General features: G+C 37.8%; 1 protein-coding gene across 2 annotated transcripts; it reads left to right on the plus strand.

The window, feature by feature from the left end:
* The first annotated feature begins 7 nt into the window (after window positions 1–7).
* On the plus strand, window positions 8–20,714 carry LOC311078328 (uncharacterized protein). 2 transcript variants are annotated; one of them, XM_084107083.1, is made up of 5 exons: window positions 8–152; window positions 1,032–1,254; window positions 11,766–13,368; window positions 20,081–20,174; window positions 20,452–20,714. In XM_084107083.1, exons 2-4 carry the CDS (start codon window positions 1,197–1,199, stop codon window positions 20,148–20,150), a joined length of 1,731 nt encoding a protein of 576 aa, XP_083963209.1. In that variant the 5' UTR covers window positions 8–152; window positions 1,032–1,196; the 3' UTR covers window positions 20,151–20,174; window positions 20,452–20,714. The 2 variants fall into 2 exon arrangements, with proteins under 2 accessions (XP_083963209.1, XP_083963210.1); XM_084107084.1 differs by having other exon boundaries at window positions 20,084–20,174; window positions 20,452–20,705.
* Window positions 20,715–21,736: the final 1,022 nt, after the last annotated feature.

The following is a 21,736-nucleotide window of genomic DNA, read 5'->3' on the forward strand; positions in this document are numbered from 1 at the left end:
TGTACTTCTTGAAAGTGCTTCCTTTCTCGCATGCATCACATGAAAAAAGGAGTAAAATGAGTCTATGATCCAAAACCCACAATAGATGGCGCTAATTCGAGCCGCCATTAAAGAAGAAGAAGAAGAAGAGTTTCAGCGTCGAATCTTCTGAGGTGAGGAGAGCAGTTTACGGTATTTCTCACATTTACTCAACCATCACACACACTTTATACAGTTTGATTAAGCGACAGACTCATTTCTGTATTGTTTTCCTACTGAAATAAACATTTAGTGCAGCAGCAGCGAGCATGAGGAGAATATGTTGAGTTTATTCAGACCTGAGCGATTTTTGTGTTCGTTTGTGTGATTGTCTCGATGTTTGTGTGAGAACTTACTCAATGTCAAGTCAAGAGTTAAAGGTTGAGATCTGTGAGGGGAATTGATGAGCTTATAATGAGTTTTTTTAGGATTATTGTCAGTTTTGAATAACATTAGTGCAATGATTGTAATTACTTGAAAATAAAAATATATTTTAGATAATAACATTATGCTGTTGTAGTTATTTAGATGAGGTGGTTAAGTTTGTTTTGTTTTTAAATATTTATGTTTTATTTGTGTCAGATGGTGAGAAGCAACAGTATTTTCTTTAAATAGAGCAGTTTTACAGGCTTTTATCATGACTCAAATAATGTGTTTCTAACAGCAAACACTCAGAATAAAGTGAGATGATCTGCTGATGATCCTGAATGGCTTGTTGAATGAGTGTTGATAGTCTGGGCTCATCAATATTAACAGATCTGCTGAAATCACTCTTTATTTCATAACAATAGTTCCTGTTTTCACCTCATTTATTATGCTGATGTCTTCATATCTCCTGTAAATTGACACAAACAAATACAGTCTGTTGACACCAATGAAATGAGCTTTAAGGTTAGCCATAAAATAAGTTATACATTCACATGTTACTTTACTTCAGACAGACAGACATGCTTACATGTGATATTTAGTATAAAAACAAATTCAGGAACTGATACTATTTTTTATTTTGTCAGATAAGCTCCTCCCACTGTAGTTACATCATCAGTGAAGCTCCTCCCACAGCATTTCTCCAATAAATGCTGTAAATTCCCATCAGCTACAACAGAAGACGATCATCAGAGCATCAGGAAGAGCTGAAATCTGCAAAGACTGAGTTTATTAAAGAGGACAGTGAGGACATGAGTGATCCAGAACCCTGCAGAATGAAACACACTGAAGATCCTGAAGAACAAAGAGGTTGGTGTTTATTCTTCATTCATTCATGATGCTGAAGAACATTCATGTTAGAAACATTCAAGCACTTCATCACATTTAGATATGCAGTTAAACTATGAAATGGTACAGAATGTTTTTTGTTTGTTTTCAACAAATGTTCAGTAAAGGGAGGTTTGAGACGTTTGTATATTGATTGTCAACATCAGATCAAGCTAAATACTATTTTATCTGTTTTATTTGACATTTATTTTATATCTGGTCCCCAATTTGCAGCAACATTACCATCATAATAGTTTAGTAATTCTTTTTATAGTAACATATATATTTACATATAGCCTAGTAATTTTCAACATAGTTTACACCTTTTTTTTTTTTAGGAATAATCAGTTAACACCAAGTTACTGATAAAATTGTATTTGTCAAATATCATACAAGTTATTCATAGTTATAGAGATTCTTCTTACAGTAACTTTGGTAACAGGGTTGATGAATGTGATCAACACTGTGGAGTAGGGCTGCACTATACTGGGAAAATATGCGATTTCTTGCGATTATTACATTTCTACGTTTGAAACAATCTACGTTGTTAAAAGTGCTATAAATGAAGATGACTTGACTTGACTTTTTTAAGTCTTCATATATAGGGTTGGGTATCGTTTGAATTTGAACGATTCCGATTCCTTGTTTTTTGATTCCGGTTCCTAACGATTCTCGATTCCGATTCTTTTTAGAGGCAGGGTCAAAAAAGTTTAGGATATTTTAAATGAGCTAGCTAACCAACGGTCTTTCTGAAGGAAATAGTCTGACCTTCTCCATCAATTTTAATTCTATGAACTTTTTACTTTTTATGAACTTTACTATGAATTTCTCACAGGGCTGTTTTCAACTACAATATAAATATCAAATCTATGAACTTGAATATAAATATTATAAATTGTGAATATATTTTCACAGGGGTACACTTTCCTCAAGAGAGCTTTATTTTTGAAAACCTCATGAAAACACATTTACACATGAGTGTATGATGCTGCAGGTACTTAAACATGTTACCGTGCTCCCACTGATGGGCTAACCTGGTGCAGAATAGCAAATAAACAATAAGAAACAACTTCACTGCGGTGCCAGGCTGGGGGTCAGAGCCAGAGGAAGAGGCAGCGGAGGACGGTTGGCGCAGCGCGTCAAAGACGGGGCACACATTTTGTTCTACTCCATGAACTCGGAGGTGCTTTATCATGTTCGACTTGCACCCTCCTATGCACGAAACAATCTTGTCGCAAATGTTGCATTTTGCCGAGATTTCTTTCTGTTTAGAAAAGTGAAGCCACACTTTGGACCGCCGACGCACGCTATCCATGTTCGACTCGCTCGGTTATGCCAACACTTTCGGTGGACGCTTCTTCGTTGGTGTTCAGCGGTTTCTTCTTCCGGTCGGCGAACTGTGAATCGAAACTAGGAATTGAAATTTAAACTTTTGAACGATTCCGGGAAAATCGCAAAGCTAGTTCCGGTTCCAATCGATACTCGATACCCAAGCCCATTCATATACAGGGTTCCCGTGGGGTCTTAAAAAGTCTTAAAATGTCTTAAATTCTGAACTTTAAATTTAAGGCCTTAAAACGTCTTAAAAACAGCCAGATTTTCATCCGCGGTCTTAAATTTCATTTAGTCAGGTCTTAAAAAAGATTTTACCCTCATCATTTCCAGAAACGCTAGCCGCATTAAGTTATTACAGAGTAGCAAAAAAAGTATCGAAGTCGCTCGCCAAGAGGCAGTTCACATATCGCGTCTTTTTCGCGCTCAAGTTCATTCAAATGTAGGCGCGCTTATAATTGAAGCGACGCGCTCGTTTTTTTTTCAGGCGCAGCGACATGAAAAAAAGACATGAAGGATGCGGGTGCACCCAAACACTACGGGTGTTTTTCTCTTCTCCGTAAATAAATCTTGTAGCAGAGCTACAGCAAGCGTTTTTCGGCGGTGGAAATCCATTAGCCACTAAAACTTTTTTGTCATTGTGGAGTTGCATAGCAACGACAGACGCCACGGTAAGCTAAAGTGTATTGTAAATGTCACTAAATCATTTTTTATAAAAAGAATGAGTCAAAAAAGATAAATTAAAGTCTGAAATATGTGAGGTTTATCTTTTTATAAAAACCTTTTTTGTCAATTTTATTTGAACTTGTACATGTTAACATGTTGCAAGACACTTTTAATATCTGGCTATCATTTTTAATCGTATTATTTTAATGTTTATGTTAGTGCGTATTGATGCTAATTTTATTTGTTATTTGCTGTTTTTCGACATAAAACTTGGTGAATTGATTTCATTGTGTAGTATTAGTACTTTTTGAATAGGATTCTGTGATAAAAGCAGTGGTGTAGTCTACGTGATACGCAGGTATACGCCGTATACCCACTAGAAAAGGCCAAGGATTTCCGTATACCCACTTAAAAAATCGTGAGGATACGTAACAACTTCGTTTTGTGTCAGAACTTTCACACTTTCATTCATAAATTCACCCCGTCAGTGTTTGCGAAGCGACACCGAATCGCGGAATCCAGTCACAAATGGAGCTTGCTAAGCAGAACGTCATTACGGAATTTGGCTATTTTTGAATGAATAAATCAAAAGTAGGGATATGATATGGACTAGTGTCTGTGAATATTAAAGTTAAAAGAGACTGCAATTGTTCTACGCGTCTCTGGGAATGAGCGCTCAATGTGTGCTCCACTACGCACACACACACACTGAAGCACGCGTGACTCACGCTCGTGGTGTTTTCAGCGTTGCACTGTATTGAGACATGATGTAGGATAGGATACACATGTGCACACATGTTCATCGCAGAGCTGCTATGAGAGTCACTGCACGAGAATGTCACCATTTTAATTTGACAAAACTATCGTCATTCATTCGTTTCATATAGCCTACACATAGAAACTGTAATGTCTTCAAAACAACCTGTCAAAATAAAAGTTCGGTATAACTTGAAGAAATTATAACAGAAATATATTACTATTGCACAGTAGAGTATACTTCAAATAGGCCTAATAATAATAATAATAATAATAATAATAGTTTATTAAAACACACAGAAACTCAAATGTCTACAACCCACCAAAATAAAAGTTTGGTCTAACTCAAAGAAATTAGAAAGAAATTGCACAGTAAAATTAATAACATTTTAAAATTAAAAATTAATAATAATAATAAAATCTATTAAAACGTTATTTTAAGGGAATATCACACAATTTTTCATACATGTTATAATTTAAACAGTAAACTTGCCAAAACAATAACACTTTTTTAAACACCATTTCTAAAAGTAAATTTGTATTTGTGCATATAATGTTTCATTATTATTATTTTTTTATTTTTTTTTGGAAAATTGTCAGCTTATATTACAGTATACTCACTACAAAAAACTAGACTACACCACTGGATAAAAGTGATCATTTTTGGCACTATAATAATTAAATGAAATGTTCATGCCATTTCATCTCTAGTTATGATCAACTATGATCAACTAAAATCAACTAATTATGTGTTTTTTACAGTAGGCCTATAATATGCAAAGTACAATTTTCTATAAAAAAAATTATATCTGATTCTGTTCTTTTCTCTGACGCGTTGTTGGGTCTGGAAGGTTACTAATGTGATTGCTTTATCTGTAAATTAAGTTAATGCTTTTTCAATTACTGAATTCATTGAAATAAAATGAATTCTTTGATTTGAATATTTTTTGGCAATGTGTCGTGTAGGTCTTAAATTTCAATCTTTATGGTCTTAAAATGTCTTAAAAAGGTCTTAAATTTGACTAACTGAAACCTGCAGGAACCCTGTCATATAGCTCCCTGAGATTCCGTTCCAGATGACTGTGGAGATTAGTTTCCTCTCGATGTGGCCAACATTTTTCAGCACGACTTAGTAACACCGTCACTTTTGTTCACATATCGCGTTTTTTGCGTGCAAAATGGAAGCACATTTTTCCTATGCCGCGACGAGATGAGAACATCTCAACTTTTCAGAATTCCGCATGCGTTCACTTTCCACGCTTGTACAGGGAGCTGACAGGTACTTGCGTGCCACTGGGGCGAGGGCAGGGAAGCGGGTCATGTTGCTTTGCCAGTACTGCAGCGGACTCACATTTCTGGGGATGGTGGGCTCACTCAGGTAACCATACACCTAAAAGAAATATAGACATGTGTATAAATATACATCTCTGGCAAATCATCAGGAAGTTATTATTCAACATGTGTATTCATTACACCAAATGAAATAAAATAACTGTTCATTCAATTATCTTTTTTTCTTGTGAGGCCAAAACTCTGGAGTCCCAGTATATGTATGCCTAGTCATTTCAATGTAGTAGCTAATTTATAAGATTGTTTCGCCATCTATCCACTGGAGGGTGCACCAACTACCCTATCATTGGTCAGCCCAGTAGACCCATTACAAGCCTATCACTAAATTTGAGACAAGACAGACTATTGAGATGCACCCATTACAGAATCTCATGATGGAGAAAAGACAGACTATTGAGATGCACCCATGTTAACCGTGGCATGCACCAGCAATCCTACAAGTTCAATAATAACTATGGACCGCAGTTTTTTCATGAGATTTGACTGTCAATATATGATCTGATCACACAAAGAAATGTGAAATACTTAATTTGAATGAAAGACTATTAAAAGATTATCTGATTCAAATAGTATAGTCACCTAGCCTACCTGCACACTCGTTGAACCTGTTGCCTGTTCATCCTGCTCCTTTTCCTCCAGAATTTCATCGAACATGTCCAGGAACGAATGCCCTTCTCTTGGCGTACACATCCTCTTTTCTTGTGGTTCACCTTCTTCTGGCTCAGTGTCTTCTGCGTCTGCTGTAGGCCCATCTGTGGCACTGGCGCTGGTCGTCGCTGACGCTGTTTTTTGCCACTTGCTTGAGGTCTGCGTCAAAGTAGCGATCTTTGTATCTGGGGTCCAGGATCGTTGCAGTCAAGTAGTAGAGTTGCACGGAGAAAGTTGTTTCGAATCTCTTGTTTAGGCATCAAGAAGTGCAGACTTGGTAGTTTTGACCCCACTGGCGGTTTCGGCTGTCTTGTTCAGAAAACGCTTGAGTGCCACAACAGATGGAATCACGTCAGCAGCTGTAGCTGTATGCGAGCTAATCTCTTTCGTCAACTCTTCAAAGGGTGCCAGGCGTGTGTTTTTTTTCTCAATGAGACTCCACTGGTTTGCGTTGAGAGACACAGGCACTCCGTGGTAAGCCTCGTACATAACCAGTGCGCTCTTCTGTTCCAGGAGAGTTGTCATCATCAGGAATGTACTGTTCCAGCGCGTCGGGACGTCCTGTTGTAGCATCTTGGTCTTCATTCCCATCTCTCTCTGGATGTCTCTCAGCTGAGAGGTACCAAGGGGGGAGCTTTTAAAATGTCAGACTATTTTTCTCGCTATAGCCAAAGAGTCAACAACGCTTCGCTGGCTTAGTACTGCATCGTGCACTGCTAACTGCCCCAGATGAGTCATACAGCCCAGGCTTTTAACACCACACTCCTCCATCGCTTTCACCATATTTTGTGCATTGTCTCGAAGCACAACGTGCACATTTCTTTCCGGATTCTCCATTCTGTAAACATGGCGTCAAACGCACTGGCTATGGCGGTACCTGGAATAAAACGATAAAAAAAAGTTTAAACAAGGACACGTTAGCTAGCTGGCACATGATATAATGCGTCTTTTTTCCAAACCAACTTCTGCCATTCCCGCATTCTGATCAGTCACGGCAGAAGTGGGTTGGGTGGGGGCACGTAACGAGAAAGAATATAGCCTATCTCAATGTCCAGGTGTTTTGTAATGAATATTAAAATAAGAAAGAATAAATAAGCAATGTCAGTGTCTGAGAGTTTTGTATAACATGCTCATTGGGTTAAATGGTGAGATTGACAAGTGCTGAAAAACTGTGCTGTTGAATTTACGCCTCCAGCCTAGTTCAACGATTGTGTAAGCTGCTCTGTACCTAACCTCTGTCATTAAGAAACATCTAGAAATTTCCCAGATATTTATAAACAGCCCTCAGCAATCTCTGATATTTTAAGTGAATTACAACAAAATCCCAGTGCATAAATTTTCAATTATGTCCATGGTTCACGTCAGCACACGCTGAACACTTGCTATGTGTAGGCTAGAATAAAGTTGGGCTGTAGCTACAGTGGATATTTTAATTGTTAGCGTGCTTTTCATCCATTCAATGTTGAAACAAAACTCCTCTTATCACTCAAGGAAGATATTTTTCCACCTCCACATAGGCTGTTTTTTTTTTTTTTTACTAGGGTGACAATACATCAAGACTTTAGAGTAAAACCAAGCTACAGCCGAGCGATACTGTATATAGGCTACTGACCCGGCCTGGAAGTGTACGTGCATAGCCCGAAGGACGTTAGCTTAATTTCTACTATGTCACCAAATATATGGATTGAGCCAAACTGGACTGTTTGGCAAGATGACTGCTGTTCTTTGCAATTCCTATTACGACCATATAACTACATTCTGCCTGATACTAGGGCTGTCACTTCGAAAAATCTAATTCGAACAGGTATCAAATATCAAGCAATATATTCGAATATCTACGAAAAAAACATATCGCACTGGACTATAAGTAGCATTTATTTAGAAATTTATTTCACAAAAAAAAAGACCTTCACAGAAACCTCAAACAGAAAGCACAAAGCCTGTCTTTAAATTTAATTTCGTTTTTTATTAATTGTATCTTAATTTTAATCAATGTTTCATCAACCAACTGCCTGGATTTAATAAATAAGAATATAGTAGAAAACAGATAATCCCGACATGGAGGCGCCAGCGCGTGAACCTGGAGCTCGTCTCATAAATGAACCGAAACTCGGCGTATAAGGTACTTGCCTCACAGACCTGAGAAATATATAGTAAGCTTGAAATGTCTACTTTTAAACAGAACAATTCAATTCAGATGGCAAACAATAAAATAAAAAACAAATCATAGACTGTAAAAAATGCGCTACACATGGCACTTTAAAAACCGAATAGTTTATTTTATAGTTTGATTACGGATATTTCACGTCATGTTCGAATGCATATTCGAATATCAAATAAAAAGTGACAGCCCTAATACACAGTTATAATTAGCCTACCGCGAGAGATATGTAGTGCTAGGCGTTAGGCTATTGCAGCTGACATGCAAACCAGCCATCATACACATCTTTCCCTTTTGCTCTGACTTTAATTTAAATCTGTCCAAAAAAATAGCCAGGTCTACCTGTATGCGAGCCAAGGAAATATTGGGCATGTAACACGGCTTTCTTCATCTCGAAGTTGTCATCAATCCACTGAGCCGTGAGGCTCAACATGCTTGTTTGGTTAAGGTCGGAACTCCAGATATCTGTTGTAAAACTGATGTCATTGACATCGCTGTCGAGTAACTGGTGGACGTGGGTGGCTCTACGATATCATGTAAGGCAGGCAGGGTGACATCCGTAAAGTAATGACGACTTGGCTTGTCATAGCGGGGCACATGTCATAGGTCTCAAGCACCTTGCTGAAGCCTTTGTCTTCCACTACTGAAAACGGTTGGTCATCAACAGCGATCATCTTTGTTATTGCCATGGTCAATACCTTTTGCTTCGGGTGGTCCTTGTGGAATTTCTTGGTCTTTTCCAGCGCTTGTTCTATGGGGCTACCGACTGGTGCAGCTGCCGTAGCGTTAGCAGCAGCTTTCTTCCACTGCTTGTTAGTATTAGCTAGTTTCTCATATTCTTTGTAGGCTTCGGGATGCTTGTTTTTTAAGTGGGTGATCAAATTGGTTGTATTGAACGATTTGACACGAACTCCCCCTCGCATCACCCGGCCCTCACAATCATTGCATACAGCATAGCGAGGATCCTCTTCAGACACTTTGAAGAACGACCGGACAGACGACATCGTTGCTCCCTCACCAAAGGCAAAGTCAAACTGACTGACTTTTTTTGCCGCCTCCAGCACCTGCTTCAGCACATTATGTGATGTATAATGTATGCGCTCGTGCAAAAACAAACATCCCCGCCCTCACACTCACATCTAAGCCTGTTGTTTTTTCTTATGAGTGCAAAAGAGACTCTAAATACTCTGTTGACTTTGATCTTCCATGCAAGTTTCATACATCACTCAATTGTTAAGTGTGTATTTTTTTGTGTGTATACTCACAATAAAAACAAAGTGTTGTGCTTTTTGCCAAATAAAGAAAAATAAACATGATGCGAGTTCTGCTTTCTCTCTGTCAGTGAAGTCAATTCTGAAACGCGTCCGAAAATAAACTGTAACTCAGCGAATACTCAGTCAAACAGGCATACAGACACACAGGCATGAAGCTTGAATTATCTTTTAAATGAAGTAATTTTTATAAAAAACAAATATTCTCAGTTTACCTAATACAGATGTGGCCTTTAAAAACGCGCGTTTTCTCCCGCGCCATTCGGCAATTCGTCTCGTAGAGTCTCGCAGAATTCTGCAAGTGCTTTCGGGGGGGCTACTTAAAAATTCCCTCAATGTGTTTCGCTTCACAGAATATCCACCAGGTGGCGCATAAAAAACAACTTTACATTATATTTTTTATTTTACTTCACATTACGTCATGATTGTGAGAAAACATCCACAATAAAATATAAATTATAAATAGTAATAGACACAAATATTTACAGTACTGTATTATACAAACATTTGAAAATATTTGTAAATCCAAAAGGTTCATCAAAGTTGTCTTAAGACAAGAAGGGGTATTGGACAACGTTTACGAATTTTTATATATGCTTTGTCATTGCTGTGGTTTCCAGGAGATGAGTGCATGCAGAATATTTAACATTGCTTTTATTAAAACAGCAAAGTGACGTTCTTGCCAGCGCATAACTTTTTTGTACAACTATTAAAATGATTGTGCATGCAATGCGCATTTATATAAGTGCAACAGAGAATTTAGTGTGAGCATAATACACGTGACTCTGCCTGTAAAAACCCAGCAGTATGTTTATTGTATTTTATACACAAAATCATCCTAACATAATGAAAGGCTTAAATAATGCGACTTACCCAGATTCTTAATTCGTGCAGATATTTCTTGTGTGATTGTTCTTGTGCAGATATTTCTTGTGAGGTAATGTTGCAGCACAACACATTTTATACATTTATATTTTGGCCGCATCTGATTTGCCATTACATTATTAATAACTATTTTAATTGAACTGTCGTAATGCATTAAGCATAAAGATTTTTCCAAGTTAGTCTCAGAATGTCCGGGGTTGGCTTGAGGTCTTGCCGACAGTTTGTAAATCTTTTAAATATTCATGTTCACAAAATCCATATAAAGGGTGGTCAACAGTTATGACTTCTAAAATAAAATAAAAATGACCAGATAAGAGGTATCTGATTGACAGTTTGACAGATGTTGTTTTAAAAATTAATTACAACATTATGGGGAAGTGGTATTAAATATTTGGTAAAACATAATACAATTATTTTAATTACGCATTTTGTTCAGTTTTGCTTTTACAAAATGTTCCCTGTTTTTATATAATTAATTTAACCTGAGATGTGCGTTATCGCCTTTTGATAATTCTTTGTGTTGTCGAATTTTGACACAGTTTCATTATTTGTTCATAATAATTTGATTCATAATTCATAATTTCTAAAAGTAGCAATATTTTAAAGAGATACAAAGACAGAGAAATGACAGAGAAATGACAGAGAAATTACGTTTCTGCTTTTTTTAAATTGACAATTTAAAATTTTATTCAAATTTATTAAAATTTTATGGGGACGGTGGGTACGCGTACCCACCAGATTTCGTCATGAGTAATTTTGTACCCACCACTTTTAACTTCCGTTGACCGTTTTCGTGGTTATGAGGAGCAAAATGAGAGAGAAATTTGGTAATCATTGTCTGACACAACAAAAAAACAATATAATATTCATTTTATTTTATTTTTCATTTTCGCATTTATGAGGGAAAAAACAACGTGTCAGTTTGCGGTTACTGACGTGAGCGCTCTGAAAGCGGCAAAACACTGCTTTAAAACTTTCACAGAAACCTCAAACAGAACAGCTGCCTTTCTTTAAATTGAATTTCGTTTTGTATTAATTATATCTTAATTTTAATCAATGTTTCATGAACCAATTGCCTGGATATAATAAATAAATATAGCAGACAATCACGACATTGGAGGCGCCGGCGAGTGAACTGGAGTTCGTCTCGTATAAATGAACTTTTTGCTAAAGAAACATGGGATTCGTGCCTATAATGTTTTAAAAATAACAATTGGAAGATAAATTTACCTCATTCTTGGAAAATTTCATGGGTTTATAATCGATTTATAAAAAGGCTTCAAATTATCATAATATTTTATAACAGTTCTACTTTCTACTTTTACATCAGGGCTCAATTTCATGTCCTTTCACTTTATATTCCTCTCTTGTAATTATTTTGATGTACTGAAAATTATATTTAATTATTTTGTCTTTCATGTCAGACCTGAACGAGGAGAGTGAAGAACTGAGTGAAGGGAAGGAGGAGATTGAAGAACTGAGTGAAGAGGAGGAGGAACATCATGTCAAACCTGGAGAAAAACCTTTGAGTCGCTCAAAGACTAAAAAGACATTTTTAAAGAAAAGAAAAGCCGAGAAATCTTTCACCTGCACTCAGTGTGGAAAGAGTTTCAGAACCAAACAACATCTTGAGTGTCACATGACAATTCATACTGGAGAGAAGCCGTTTAAGTGTGATCAGTGTGGGAAAAGTTTCAGTCAATCTTCACACCTTAAAGAACACATGAGGATCCACACCGGAGAGAAGCCATTCCCTTGTGATCAATGTGGGAAGAGTTTCTCATGCAAACAAACTCTTGCACATCACATGATGATTCACACCGGAGAGAAACCGTTCACATGTGATCAATGCGGCAAAACATTTCTTAGGGCATCACACCTGAAGACACACCTGAGAGTTCATACGAAGGAGAAGCCACATTCATGTTCTGTGTGTGGAAAGAGTTTCTCACTGCTGCAAACTTTACATAGACATGAGAAAATTCATACTGGTGTGAGAGAGTACATGTGCTTTGAGTGTGAGAAGACTTTTACTACAGCGGGCAATTTAAAACTGCACCAGAGAATTCACACTGGAGAAAAATCTTACAAGTGTTCACACTGTGACAAGAGATTCAGTCAGTTAGTAAATCTGAAAAGACATGAGAGGATCCACACCGGAGAGAAGCCATTCCCTTGTGATCAATGTGGGAAGAGTTTCTCATGCAAACAAACTCTTGAACGTCACATGATAATCCACAGTGGAGAGAAGCCACACACGTGTGATCAGTGTGAAAAGAGTTTATTTTCTAAAAGTCACCTGAAGCTACACATGAAGATCCATGCTGGAGAGAAATCGCATGTATGCCATCAATGTGGAAACAATTTCACATACAAACATACTCTTGCTGTTCACATGAGAGTTCACACCGAAGAGAAGCTGTTTAAGTGTGATCAATGTGGGAAAAGTTTCAGTCAATCTTCACACCTTAAAGAACACACGAGGATCCACACCGGAGAGAAGCCATTCCCTTGTGATCAATGTGGGATGAGTTTCTCATGCAAACAAACTCTTGCACGTCACATGATGATTCACACCGGAGAGAAGCCATTCACATGTGATCAATGCGGCAAAACATTTCTTAGGGCATCACACCTGAAGACACACCTGACAGTTCATACGAAGGAGAAGCCACATTCATGTTCTGTGTGTGGAAAGAGTTTTTCACTGCTGCAAACTTTACATAGACATGAGAAAATTCATACTGGTGTGAGAGAGTACATGTGCTTTGAGTGTGAGAAGACTTTTATTACAGCGGGCAATTTAAAAAAGCACCAGAGAATTCACACTGGAGAAAAACCTTACAAGTGTTTACACTGTGACAAGAGATTTAGTAATTCATCAAATCTGAAAACACATGAGAGGATCCACACTGGAGAGAAGCCACACACGTGTGATCAGTGTGGAAAGAGTTTCTCTGTTAAAAGTCACCTCAAGCTACATATGAAGACCCATGCAGTGGAGAAACCACATCATCTGAGATCACGGTAGGGGTGCATGATATCGATAATGAATATTGCGATATTGATATTAATGCCGATATTTTTAAACACGTAAAATTACAAAAGTTATCGAAAATAACGCATAAAAATAGATTCATAACAAATAAAACAAGTTTACTTTACAACACAAGGTTTATTTCAACTGACAGTCTTATTGGACTGGTACAACATGACTAAATAAATAACCATGTCTACCGAACAGGACATGTTTTACTGGTTGTATGTACACTACAGTAAAAAAAAACTATAAATAAAGAGCAAGTCTACAGAACAGGACATGTTAGTTGATAGCTACAGTATTTGATCGTGAAAAGACCAGGTGTAAGTCAAAAAGTCAAGTCAAGTCAACTTTATTTATATAGCGCTTTTCACAATACAGATTGTATCAAAGCAGCTTCACAGTATTAAATAAAATAGTACATCAGTGTTTGTTTCTAGTGTAAAACGTCCACGTTTGGTAATGCTGATCAATAGTATTGTTGATTGATTAATTAAATTAAGTATCCCCAACTGAGCAAGCCTAAGGCAACAGTGGCAAGGAACCGAAAAACTCCATCAGGTGACCTAATGGAGAAAAAAAACCTTGGGAGAACCCAGGCTCAGTCGGGGGCCAGTTCTCCTCTGGCGTTTATGAACTAGAGACCGGATTTAACTGTAAGATTAAAAATATTATATGAATGCCTGGCTGAAGAGATGCGTCTTTAATTTAGTTTTAAACTGGGAGAGCGAGTCTGAGCAACGAACAGTATCAGGAAGGCTATTCCAGAGTTTTGGAGCTAAATGTGAAAATGATCTCCCTCCTTTGGATGATCTGGATATCCTAGGTATGACCAAAAGCCTCGAATTTAGTGATCTTAAAGAGCGCGATGGATTATAGGGCGATAGAAGATCCGTTAAATAAACTGGAGCTAAGCCATTTAGGGCTTTATAAGTCAGTAGAAATACCTTGTAATTAATACGGAACTTTATAGGTAACCAATGCAGTGATGATAAAATTGGTGTTATATGGTCAAATTTTCTTGATCTAGTAAGAACTCTAGCGGTGGCATTTTGGACTAACTGTAGCTTGTTTATTGAGGAAGCAGGACAACCAGCTAATAAAGCATTACAGTAATCTAGTCTTGAGGTCATGAACGCATGAACTAACTTTTCTGCATCAGAAACAGATAGCATATTACGTAGCTTAGCAAAGTTTCTAAGGTGGAAAAAGGCTGTTCTTGTAACATGAAATATGATTTTCAAAAGACAGGTTGCAGTCAAGTATAACACCCAGGTCTTTTACTGTAGAGGATAAAGTAACAGGACATCCTACTATGTTAAAGTTGTATTGTGAGAGGTTTTGTGGGCGGTTTTTTGAACCGATAAGTATTACCTCTGTCTTGTCTGGATTTAATAAAAGAAAATTGCGCGTCATCCAATCTTTTATATCTTTAACACACTCTGTCAATTTGGATAATTTAGCGTTTTCATCCGGCCGTGATGAAATATATATTTGAGTGTCATCAGCATAACAATGGAAACTAATTCCATGTTTCCTTATAATATTTCCAAGTGGCAGCATATATATTGAGAATAACAGAGGGCCTAACACAGATCCTTGCGGCACTCCATAGTTTACTGGAGTTATGATTTTTCTCCATTTAAATAGACAAAATGGTATCGGTCAGATAGGTATGATCTGAACCAGCTTAATGCTTGTCCTTGAACACCAGTATAATTTTGTAGTCGATCTAAGAGTATTGTGTGATCTATAGTATCGAACGCAGCACTAAGATCAAGTAAAACTAGTATTGAGATACAGCCTTGGTCAGAAGCTAAGAGTAAATCATTTGTGATTTTAATGAGCGCAGTTTCAGTGCTATGATGCGGCCTGAATCCTGACTGAAACTTTTCATAGGTGTCATTTTCTTGTAAGAAAGAGCCTAGTTGGGCAGACACAACTTTTTCTAGTATTTTAGACATAAAAGGAAGTTTGAAATGGGTCTATAATTTGCTAGGTTATTTGGGTCTAATTGTGGTTTCTTAATGAGTGGTTTTATAACCGCCAGTTTAAATGTTCTTGGAACATGACCTAAAGATAAAGATGAGTTAATAATATTGAGGAGAGGCTCTTCCACTATAGGTAACACTTCCTTCAGTAGTTTAGTTGGTATGGAATCTAATAAACATGTTGTTGTTTTAGAGGAAGTAATAAGTTTATTTAACTCTATTTGTTCTATAGTTGTAAAGCACTGTAATTGTTCTTGCGGGGTGATAATCGAGGCTGAATTATAAGGAGCGATTGAGGATTGAACGTTTACAATTGTGGTTCTGATGTTTTCTATTTTCTCAGTGAAAAAATTCATGAAATCATTACTACTAAACTGTAACGGAATATTTTGTTCAGGTGACACTTGTTTATTTGTTAGTCTAGCCACGGTGTTAAATAAAAACCTAGGATTGTTTTGGTTATTTTCTATTAGTTTGCGGAGGTGCTCTGCCCTGGCTACTTTTAGGGCCTTTTTATAACGTGACGTACTGTCTTTCCAAGCGATTCTAAAAACCTCTAAATTAGTTTGTTTCCATTTACGCTCTAAATTACGGGTTTCTCTCTTTAGAACACGCGTAGTATTGTTGTACCATGGTGCTTTAATTTTCTCTCTGACCTTTTTGAGTCTAATAGGTGCAACAATATCCAATTTTCCAGAGAGAATGGTGCTCATAGTGCTGGTTAGTTCCTCTAGTTCATCTGTTTGTTTGGGTTCACTGAGCAGCTGAGACAGATCCGATAAGCAATTTGAAAAATTATCTATGGTGGATGGAAGGATTGTTCTGCCTAATCGATAACGCGGCGCAGCATGATATATTACAGGGGTACGTAATATGCAAGTTACCATGTATTGGTCAGTTACATCATCACTTTGTGGAATGATATCTATATTGGTTGGATCGGTTCCATGTGATATAATTAAATCGAGTGTATGATTAAAATGATGAGTTGGTCCGGTAACGTTTTGCTTAACCCCAAAGGAGTTTAATAAATCTATAAACGCAGCCCCTAACGCATCATTTTGATTATCTACGTGTATGTTAAAATCTCCAACAATTAATGCTTTATCGACATTGACCAATAGGTCTGAGAGAAAATCTGCAAATTCTTTTAGGAAATCAGCGCAAGGCCCTGGCGGTCTATATACGGTAACCAAGGCTAAAGATAATAGGGATGTTTTTCTAGCATCTAAGAGCGTAACATTTAGTACAAGTACTTCAAATGAAATAAACTTATAACCCGTTTTCTGAGTAACACTAAGAAAATCTCTATAGATTGTTGCAATACCGCCGCCACGACCAATCAGACGGGGCTCGTGCTTATAGGAGTATCCTGATGGAGTAGACTCATTTAGACCGAAATAATCATTTGGTTTAAGCCAGGTTTCAGTAAGGCAAAGTACATCGATGCTATTATCTGTGACTATTTCATTTACAATAACTGCCTTAGGTGTGAGTGATCTAATGTTTAAAAGACCTAGCTTTAGAAATTTTTTTTGTTTACTAATAGCAACATTTTCTGTTTTAATAACAATTAGATTTTTCCTAGATCCTGCAGTAGATTTATTATTTGATTGCACTAAACGAGGAATAGACACAATTTCTATGCAATGTTCTACACTAGTATTTATATCAGTTAATTTGGTGCAGCAGAGACTATGATTTGGACTTTTGGTTACTAGTCAAAAGGTATTTAACATTTTGGAGATGTTATCTGACAGAAGATCCGCTCCGAATCTGCTTGGGTGTAAGCCATCAGCACGGTAAAGCCTAGGACGCTCCCAAAACAGATTCCAATTATTTACAAAGAGCAGTTTCTGCTCATTGCACCATGACGTTAACCATTCATTTAGCGCGAATAATCTACTAAACTTGTCATGTCCTAGACGGTACGTGGGAAGTGGTCCTGACACAATGATCGTTATATCAGGCGATGTGCTGCGTACCGTATCGATCAGATTCCTGAAGTCTTTCTTCAGAACTTCCGTCTGGCACAGCCTGATGTCGTTCACTCCCGCGTGCAGGACAACAGTTCCGACGCGCTCGTTCAGAATCTCGGGAATGCAAGCAGCGATTTCAGAAACACGAGCACCAGGAAAGCAGTGACTGTGCACTTTACTTTTACCTAATGTAGCGTGTACGTGTCGAACGATGGAATCACCGATGATCACAGCATCGCGTTCTGTTTCGCGAAGAGGGGAGAAGCGGTTTTGTGTGGATAACTCGAAAACCGGGAGGGTCGGAGAGGGTCTTGGTCTAGACCTGACTCGCGTCTTCCGCTGCGGAAATATCCAGGCTTCGTGGTGGCGTGTTGGAGCCGGAGTGAACGAGACCATGGCTGATCGCGACCTCGGCGCTCGGGACCGATGCTAAGTAATGCACGGAGTAGACGAGGTCGGAATCAGCGGGTTAGTAACGTTAATCTCTGATTTGTGTGCATTGGCGCGTGATGTTTCAAGAGCTAACCGCCGGTCTATCAGTTCGGCTTGTCTCACTAAAAGGTTGTGGATCTGTTTCTCAACAGCTTCCAGCTCAGACTGCAACGCGTGCAGCTCAAATGTGTGCAGTGTACAGTGTACTGTGTACTTACATCTGATATATTGGCCATTTTAACAGATGGACAGTAAGTTAGCAACGATGCTACTAGTGATGCTATCAATATTAATACTAATTTATGACTGAAGTCTTAGATATAATCCGTCTTTTTAGTGTTAGGGGTGTAGAGTAGACGCACGATAGGCGAAAAATGTTTGTAAGTGAGTGTTGAGAAGACGCGTTCAGCCGTGATCCACGGATGTAACCTATAGGAGTATCCAGCGTTGGATCACTAATAGGCTTGAGACGCGTCTGCTCAACAGTCCGCGTTGTAACTATGAGGTTTGAGCAGTAGTGCTTCTCAGTGAGGAAAAGTAGAAAATGTTTGTTGTAAGTAAGTTTAAAGAGTAAAATCAAGAATTATAAATCAAATCGATGGAGCTCCAAAGACAACAACGCGTTCAGACACTACGCATGCGCATTCCCTCGAAACACATTCGAGGCGGATTTGAATCCGATCGCACTCAAACCACTTCAGGAGGAGCTCTGGGCCGCATTCCAGACCAACTGGACAAGTGTAAATGCATCTGGTTGTTGACGGCGATTAGCTTTGGAGCGAGTAGCGACTCTAGAGTCATATTGAGAGAAACAAAGCGTCTCCCCTGTTCTTTCTGATCATTGTGGGAAATCTGTAGTATGAAAAGTTAACCCTCTTCAAGCAACGTGTATTTTTTTGAGAGGTGCATTTCGGACGGGACGCATCATAAACTAAATATCGCATAATTATCAGGAGACGTTCGATAAGGCAACGTGATATCACGATAACGATATTGAGTCGATATATCGTGCACCCCAGATCACGGCAAGTAGTTTATTTTAATGTGCTGAGCAACAAAGTCTCTTCTGTGTAAGTTAGACACATCACCCTATAGCCAAATATGTAAGGGATAATCCACGAGCAATACTAGATAGCGGTTTACTCGTGGGCTGATCTCGATCACGAAATATTTCACCCAAATAGGAAAATTAGCCCATGATTTACTCACCCAACACAGAATTCTCTGTTATTAACCATATACTGTATATCAGATCAAACAGCACTGACTTGGAAGCCAGGAGAAACATTGTGTCATGAACAAACAAGTTCATGAAGTTTTAAGTAATATGGCTTTTAAGTCCACAAATCATCAATATTGCCTTTGGATTTAATGTAGTAATGCGTATTGTGTAACCATGGTATTGTGGCAGAAATAGTCAAATGTTTTTTACATTATTAATTTCAGGGTTCGTACATCCTTTTGAGAGTAAAATTCAAGCACTAATCAAGGACTTTCAAGTCCATCACACTTTTTCCAGTACTTATGTCAGTTTTAATGTTATTTTTAATGTGATGACCAAAACCATGATTTGTTTATGCTTCAAAGATTGTCTCCATTTGTAAAACTAAACGCTTCAAAATGTAGGAAAACTTATACTTGGCAAACCAACATATATTGATTTAAAAATGAACTATAATCAGTAGATGGCGGCAGAGGACCGCTTATTGACTTATAAGCCATTTTTTACATTTCATAATAGTTTTTTCTAGGGCTGCCACTAATGACTATTTTTGTATCGATTAATCTATTGACTAATGTATACAAACATAAAATAAAAAAATAAAATAACAGTAAATATTAGTAAAAACAATAAGTCTGAGAAAGTCAGCATGTTCTGAATGTCAATATATCCACATGTTCTGGGCTTCTGTTCAGCACAGCTAGATGAAAAAAATAAACAGCGGACTTCAGTAGTGAAACGCCAAATGAAATCCTTTTTTAAAGCAAAAGTAAAGTAGGGCTGCAGCTATCGATTATTTTAGTAATTGAGTATTTTACCAATTATTCCATCGATAAATCGAGTAATCAAACAAAAATGTACAACAGCCATTAAAATACAAATATAAAATAACAAGCAATAATTGGTTCAAATAAAGTATCAAAGTAAGTAATCATTTGGGTTTTATTTAACAACACTGTTAGGTTACATGATCAAGGTCACTATTTTTTTAAACATTTGATTAGCCTTAGTACTTGAAATATTGATTATTCCTCTCGCATCATGTCTGTAAGAAATTAAACTTGTTTGTGTTTAGCAGAACTGCCAGAAAGCATCTGGAAAGAAAGAACCGAGAGAGCGCCAGTGATCCAGGACCTGCAGAATGAAACATGATACTGAAGAGCAAAGAGGTTGGTGTTTATTCTTGATTCCTCATTCATTCTTCATGATGAAGAACATGCTGATGCTCACTAGATTTACATTGTTTCATGACCAAACTAGTGTTTTATAACACAAATCATCTTCATGACATTAAAATAGATCATAATCGTGCACAGCAGTTGTCGACCAGATTTGATGAGATTAAAATGACTATTGAACTCATCAGTGATCTTGACTTTGAGCTTCACTTTTCATTTCACGTTTGCCTCTCATTTGAAATCTCACTTGATTTAATGTTTCTTTTAGACCTGAAGGACGCGAACGAGAAAGGAAAAACAGAAGCCTAAAAAACTCTTCACTTGTAAATCAAGTCTGAAGGTTCACATGAGGATCCACAGCGGAGAGAAACTTGTGATCAGTGCGGGAAGAGTTTCACTTGGGCCTTTTAACAGAGACATGAATCTGAAATTAATTTTAACTCGTTCATTGTTTGACATCTGTCTCATTAGTTTTAATTTTTATAAATTTTTGTACTTGAAGGAATGATTGATTAAACTCATAATTTTATCAACAGCTTGTTGTTATTGTGCAATTTTATTGTCTGCTGATTCTTCTTGCTTCAGGATTAATTCCATAATTTTCAGTTCTGAAAGCCAAGTATTACGTTTGCTTCAGGGGCTTCCCAGCAAACACAGAACATACCCCATAAAGTTGGTATTCGGTTCCTGTTTTGTCATTGTTTTGGGAACTAAATAATAATGTTCTAGGAATGCTCTTTTTATTTTTTTGCAACAATGAAATAATGTTCCCTGCAGGATCGTTATTTTTAACATCTAATTTTTTTTATATTAACATAGAAATAGTTACCAAATATAGAATGTTCCCCAATGGTTATTTTTAGGTTATGTAAATGTAAAGAGATCCACTGGAGGCAAGATGAGAGATGAGAACCCAAGTGCAGTTTATTATAAACAAAAACGACACTCGGTTACTAACGTAACCTTGGTTCTCTCTAGAGAGGGAACGAGTGTTGCGTAAGTGAAGCTTACACTATGGGAAAACTCCTTTTCTAGAGAATACTGAAGCCAGAAAATTATCCTTAATTTTCCAAAATGTAAAACGCATTTGCTGCAGCAGGCAGACCTAGGCGAGACAGCTCGTGCGCCCATTGGCTGCTCTGCAGCAACTGTTGCAACCTATCAGCGCATTTGGCATGACTCCAGCGCCTATGACTTCCCGCGCTACGTCATAGCCCGCCAAAGTGGGAGTGGCTACAAGCCTATAAATTCCCACCGCTGACGTTGCATGATGATTTCAGTCGAGTGAAGCAAAACCATAATGCAGAACAAGCACGGCAGCGTACGCAACACTCATTCCCTCTCTAGAGAGAACCGAGGTTATGTTAGTAACCGAGTGTCGTTCTCTTACGAGAGTACTCTCGTGTTGCGTAAGTGAAGCTTACGCTACGGGAACCCCATGTAAAACGCCGTGTGTGCGAAATGTCAAACACTAATGTCCCAAGGGCAGTGTGCCCGGGGCTCAACAGTGGAATACACACAAGCGGGAAACGGGGAGGAACGACTCGGTCAGT

The sequence above is a fragment of the Abramis brama genome (genome assembly GCF_963993115.1).
Source record: "Abramis brama genome assembly, chromosome: 1".
Taxonomy (NCBI): domain Eukaryota; kingdom Metazoa; phylum Chordata; class Actinopteri; order Cypriniformes; family Leuciscidae; genus Abramis; species Abramis brama.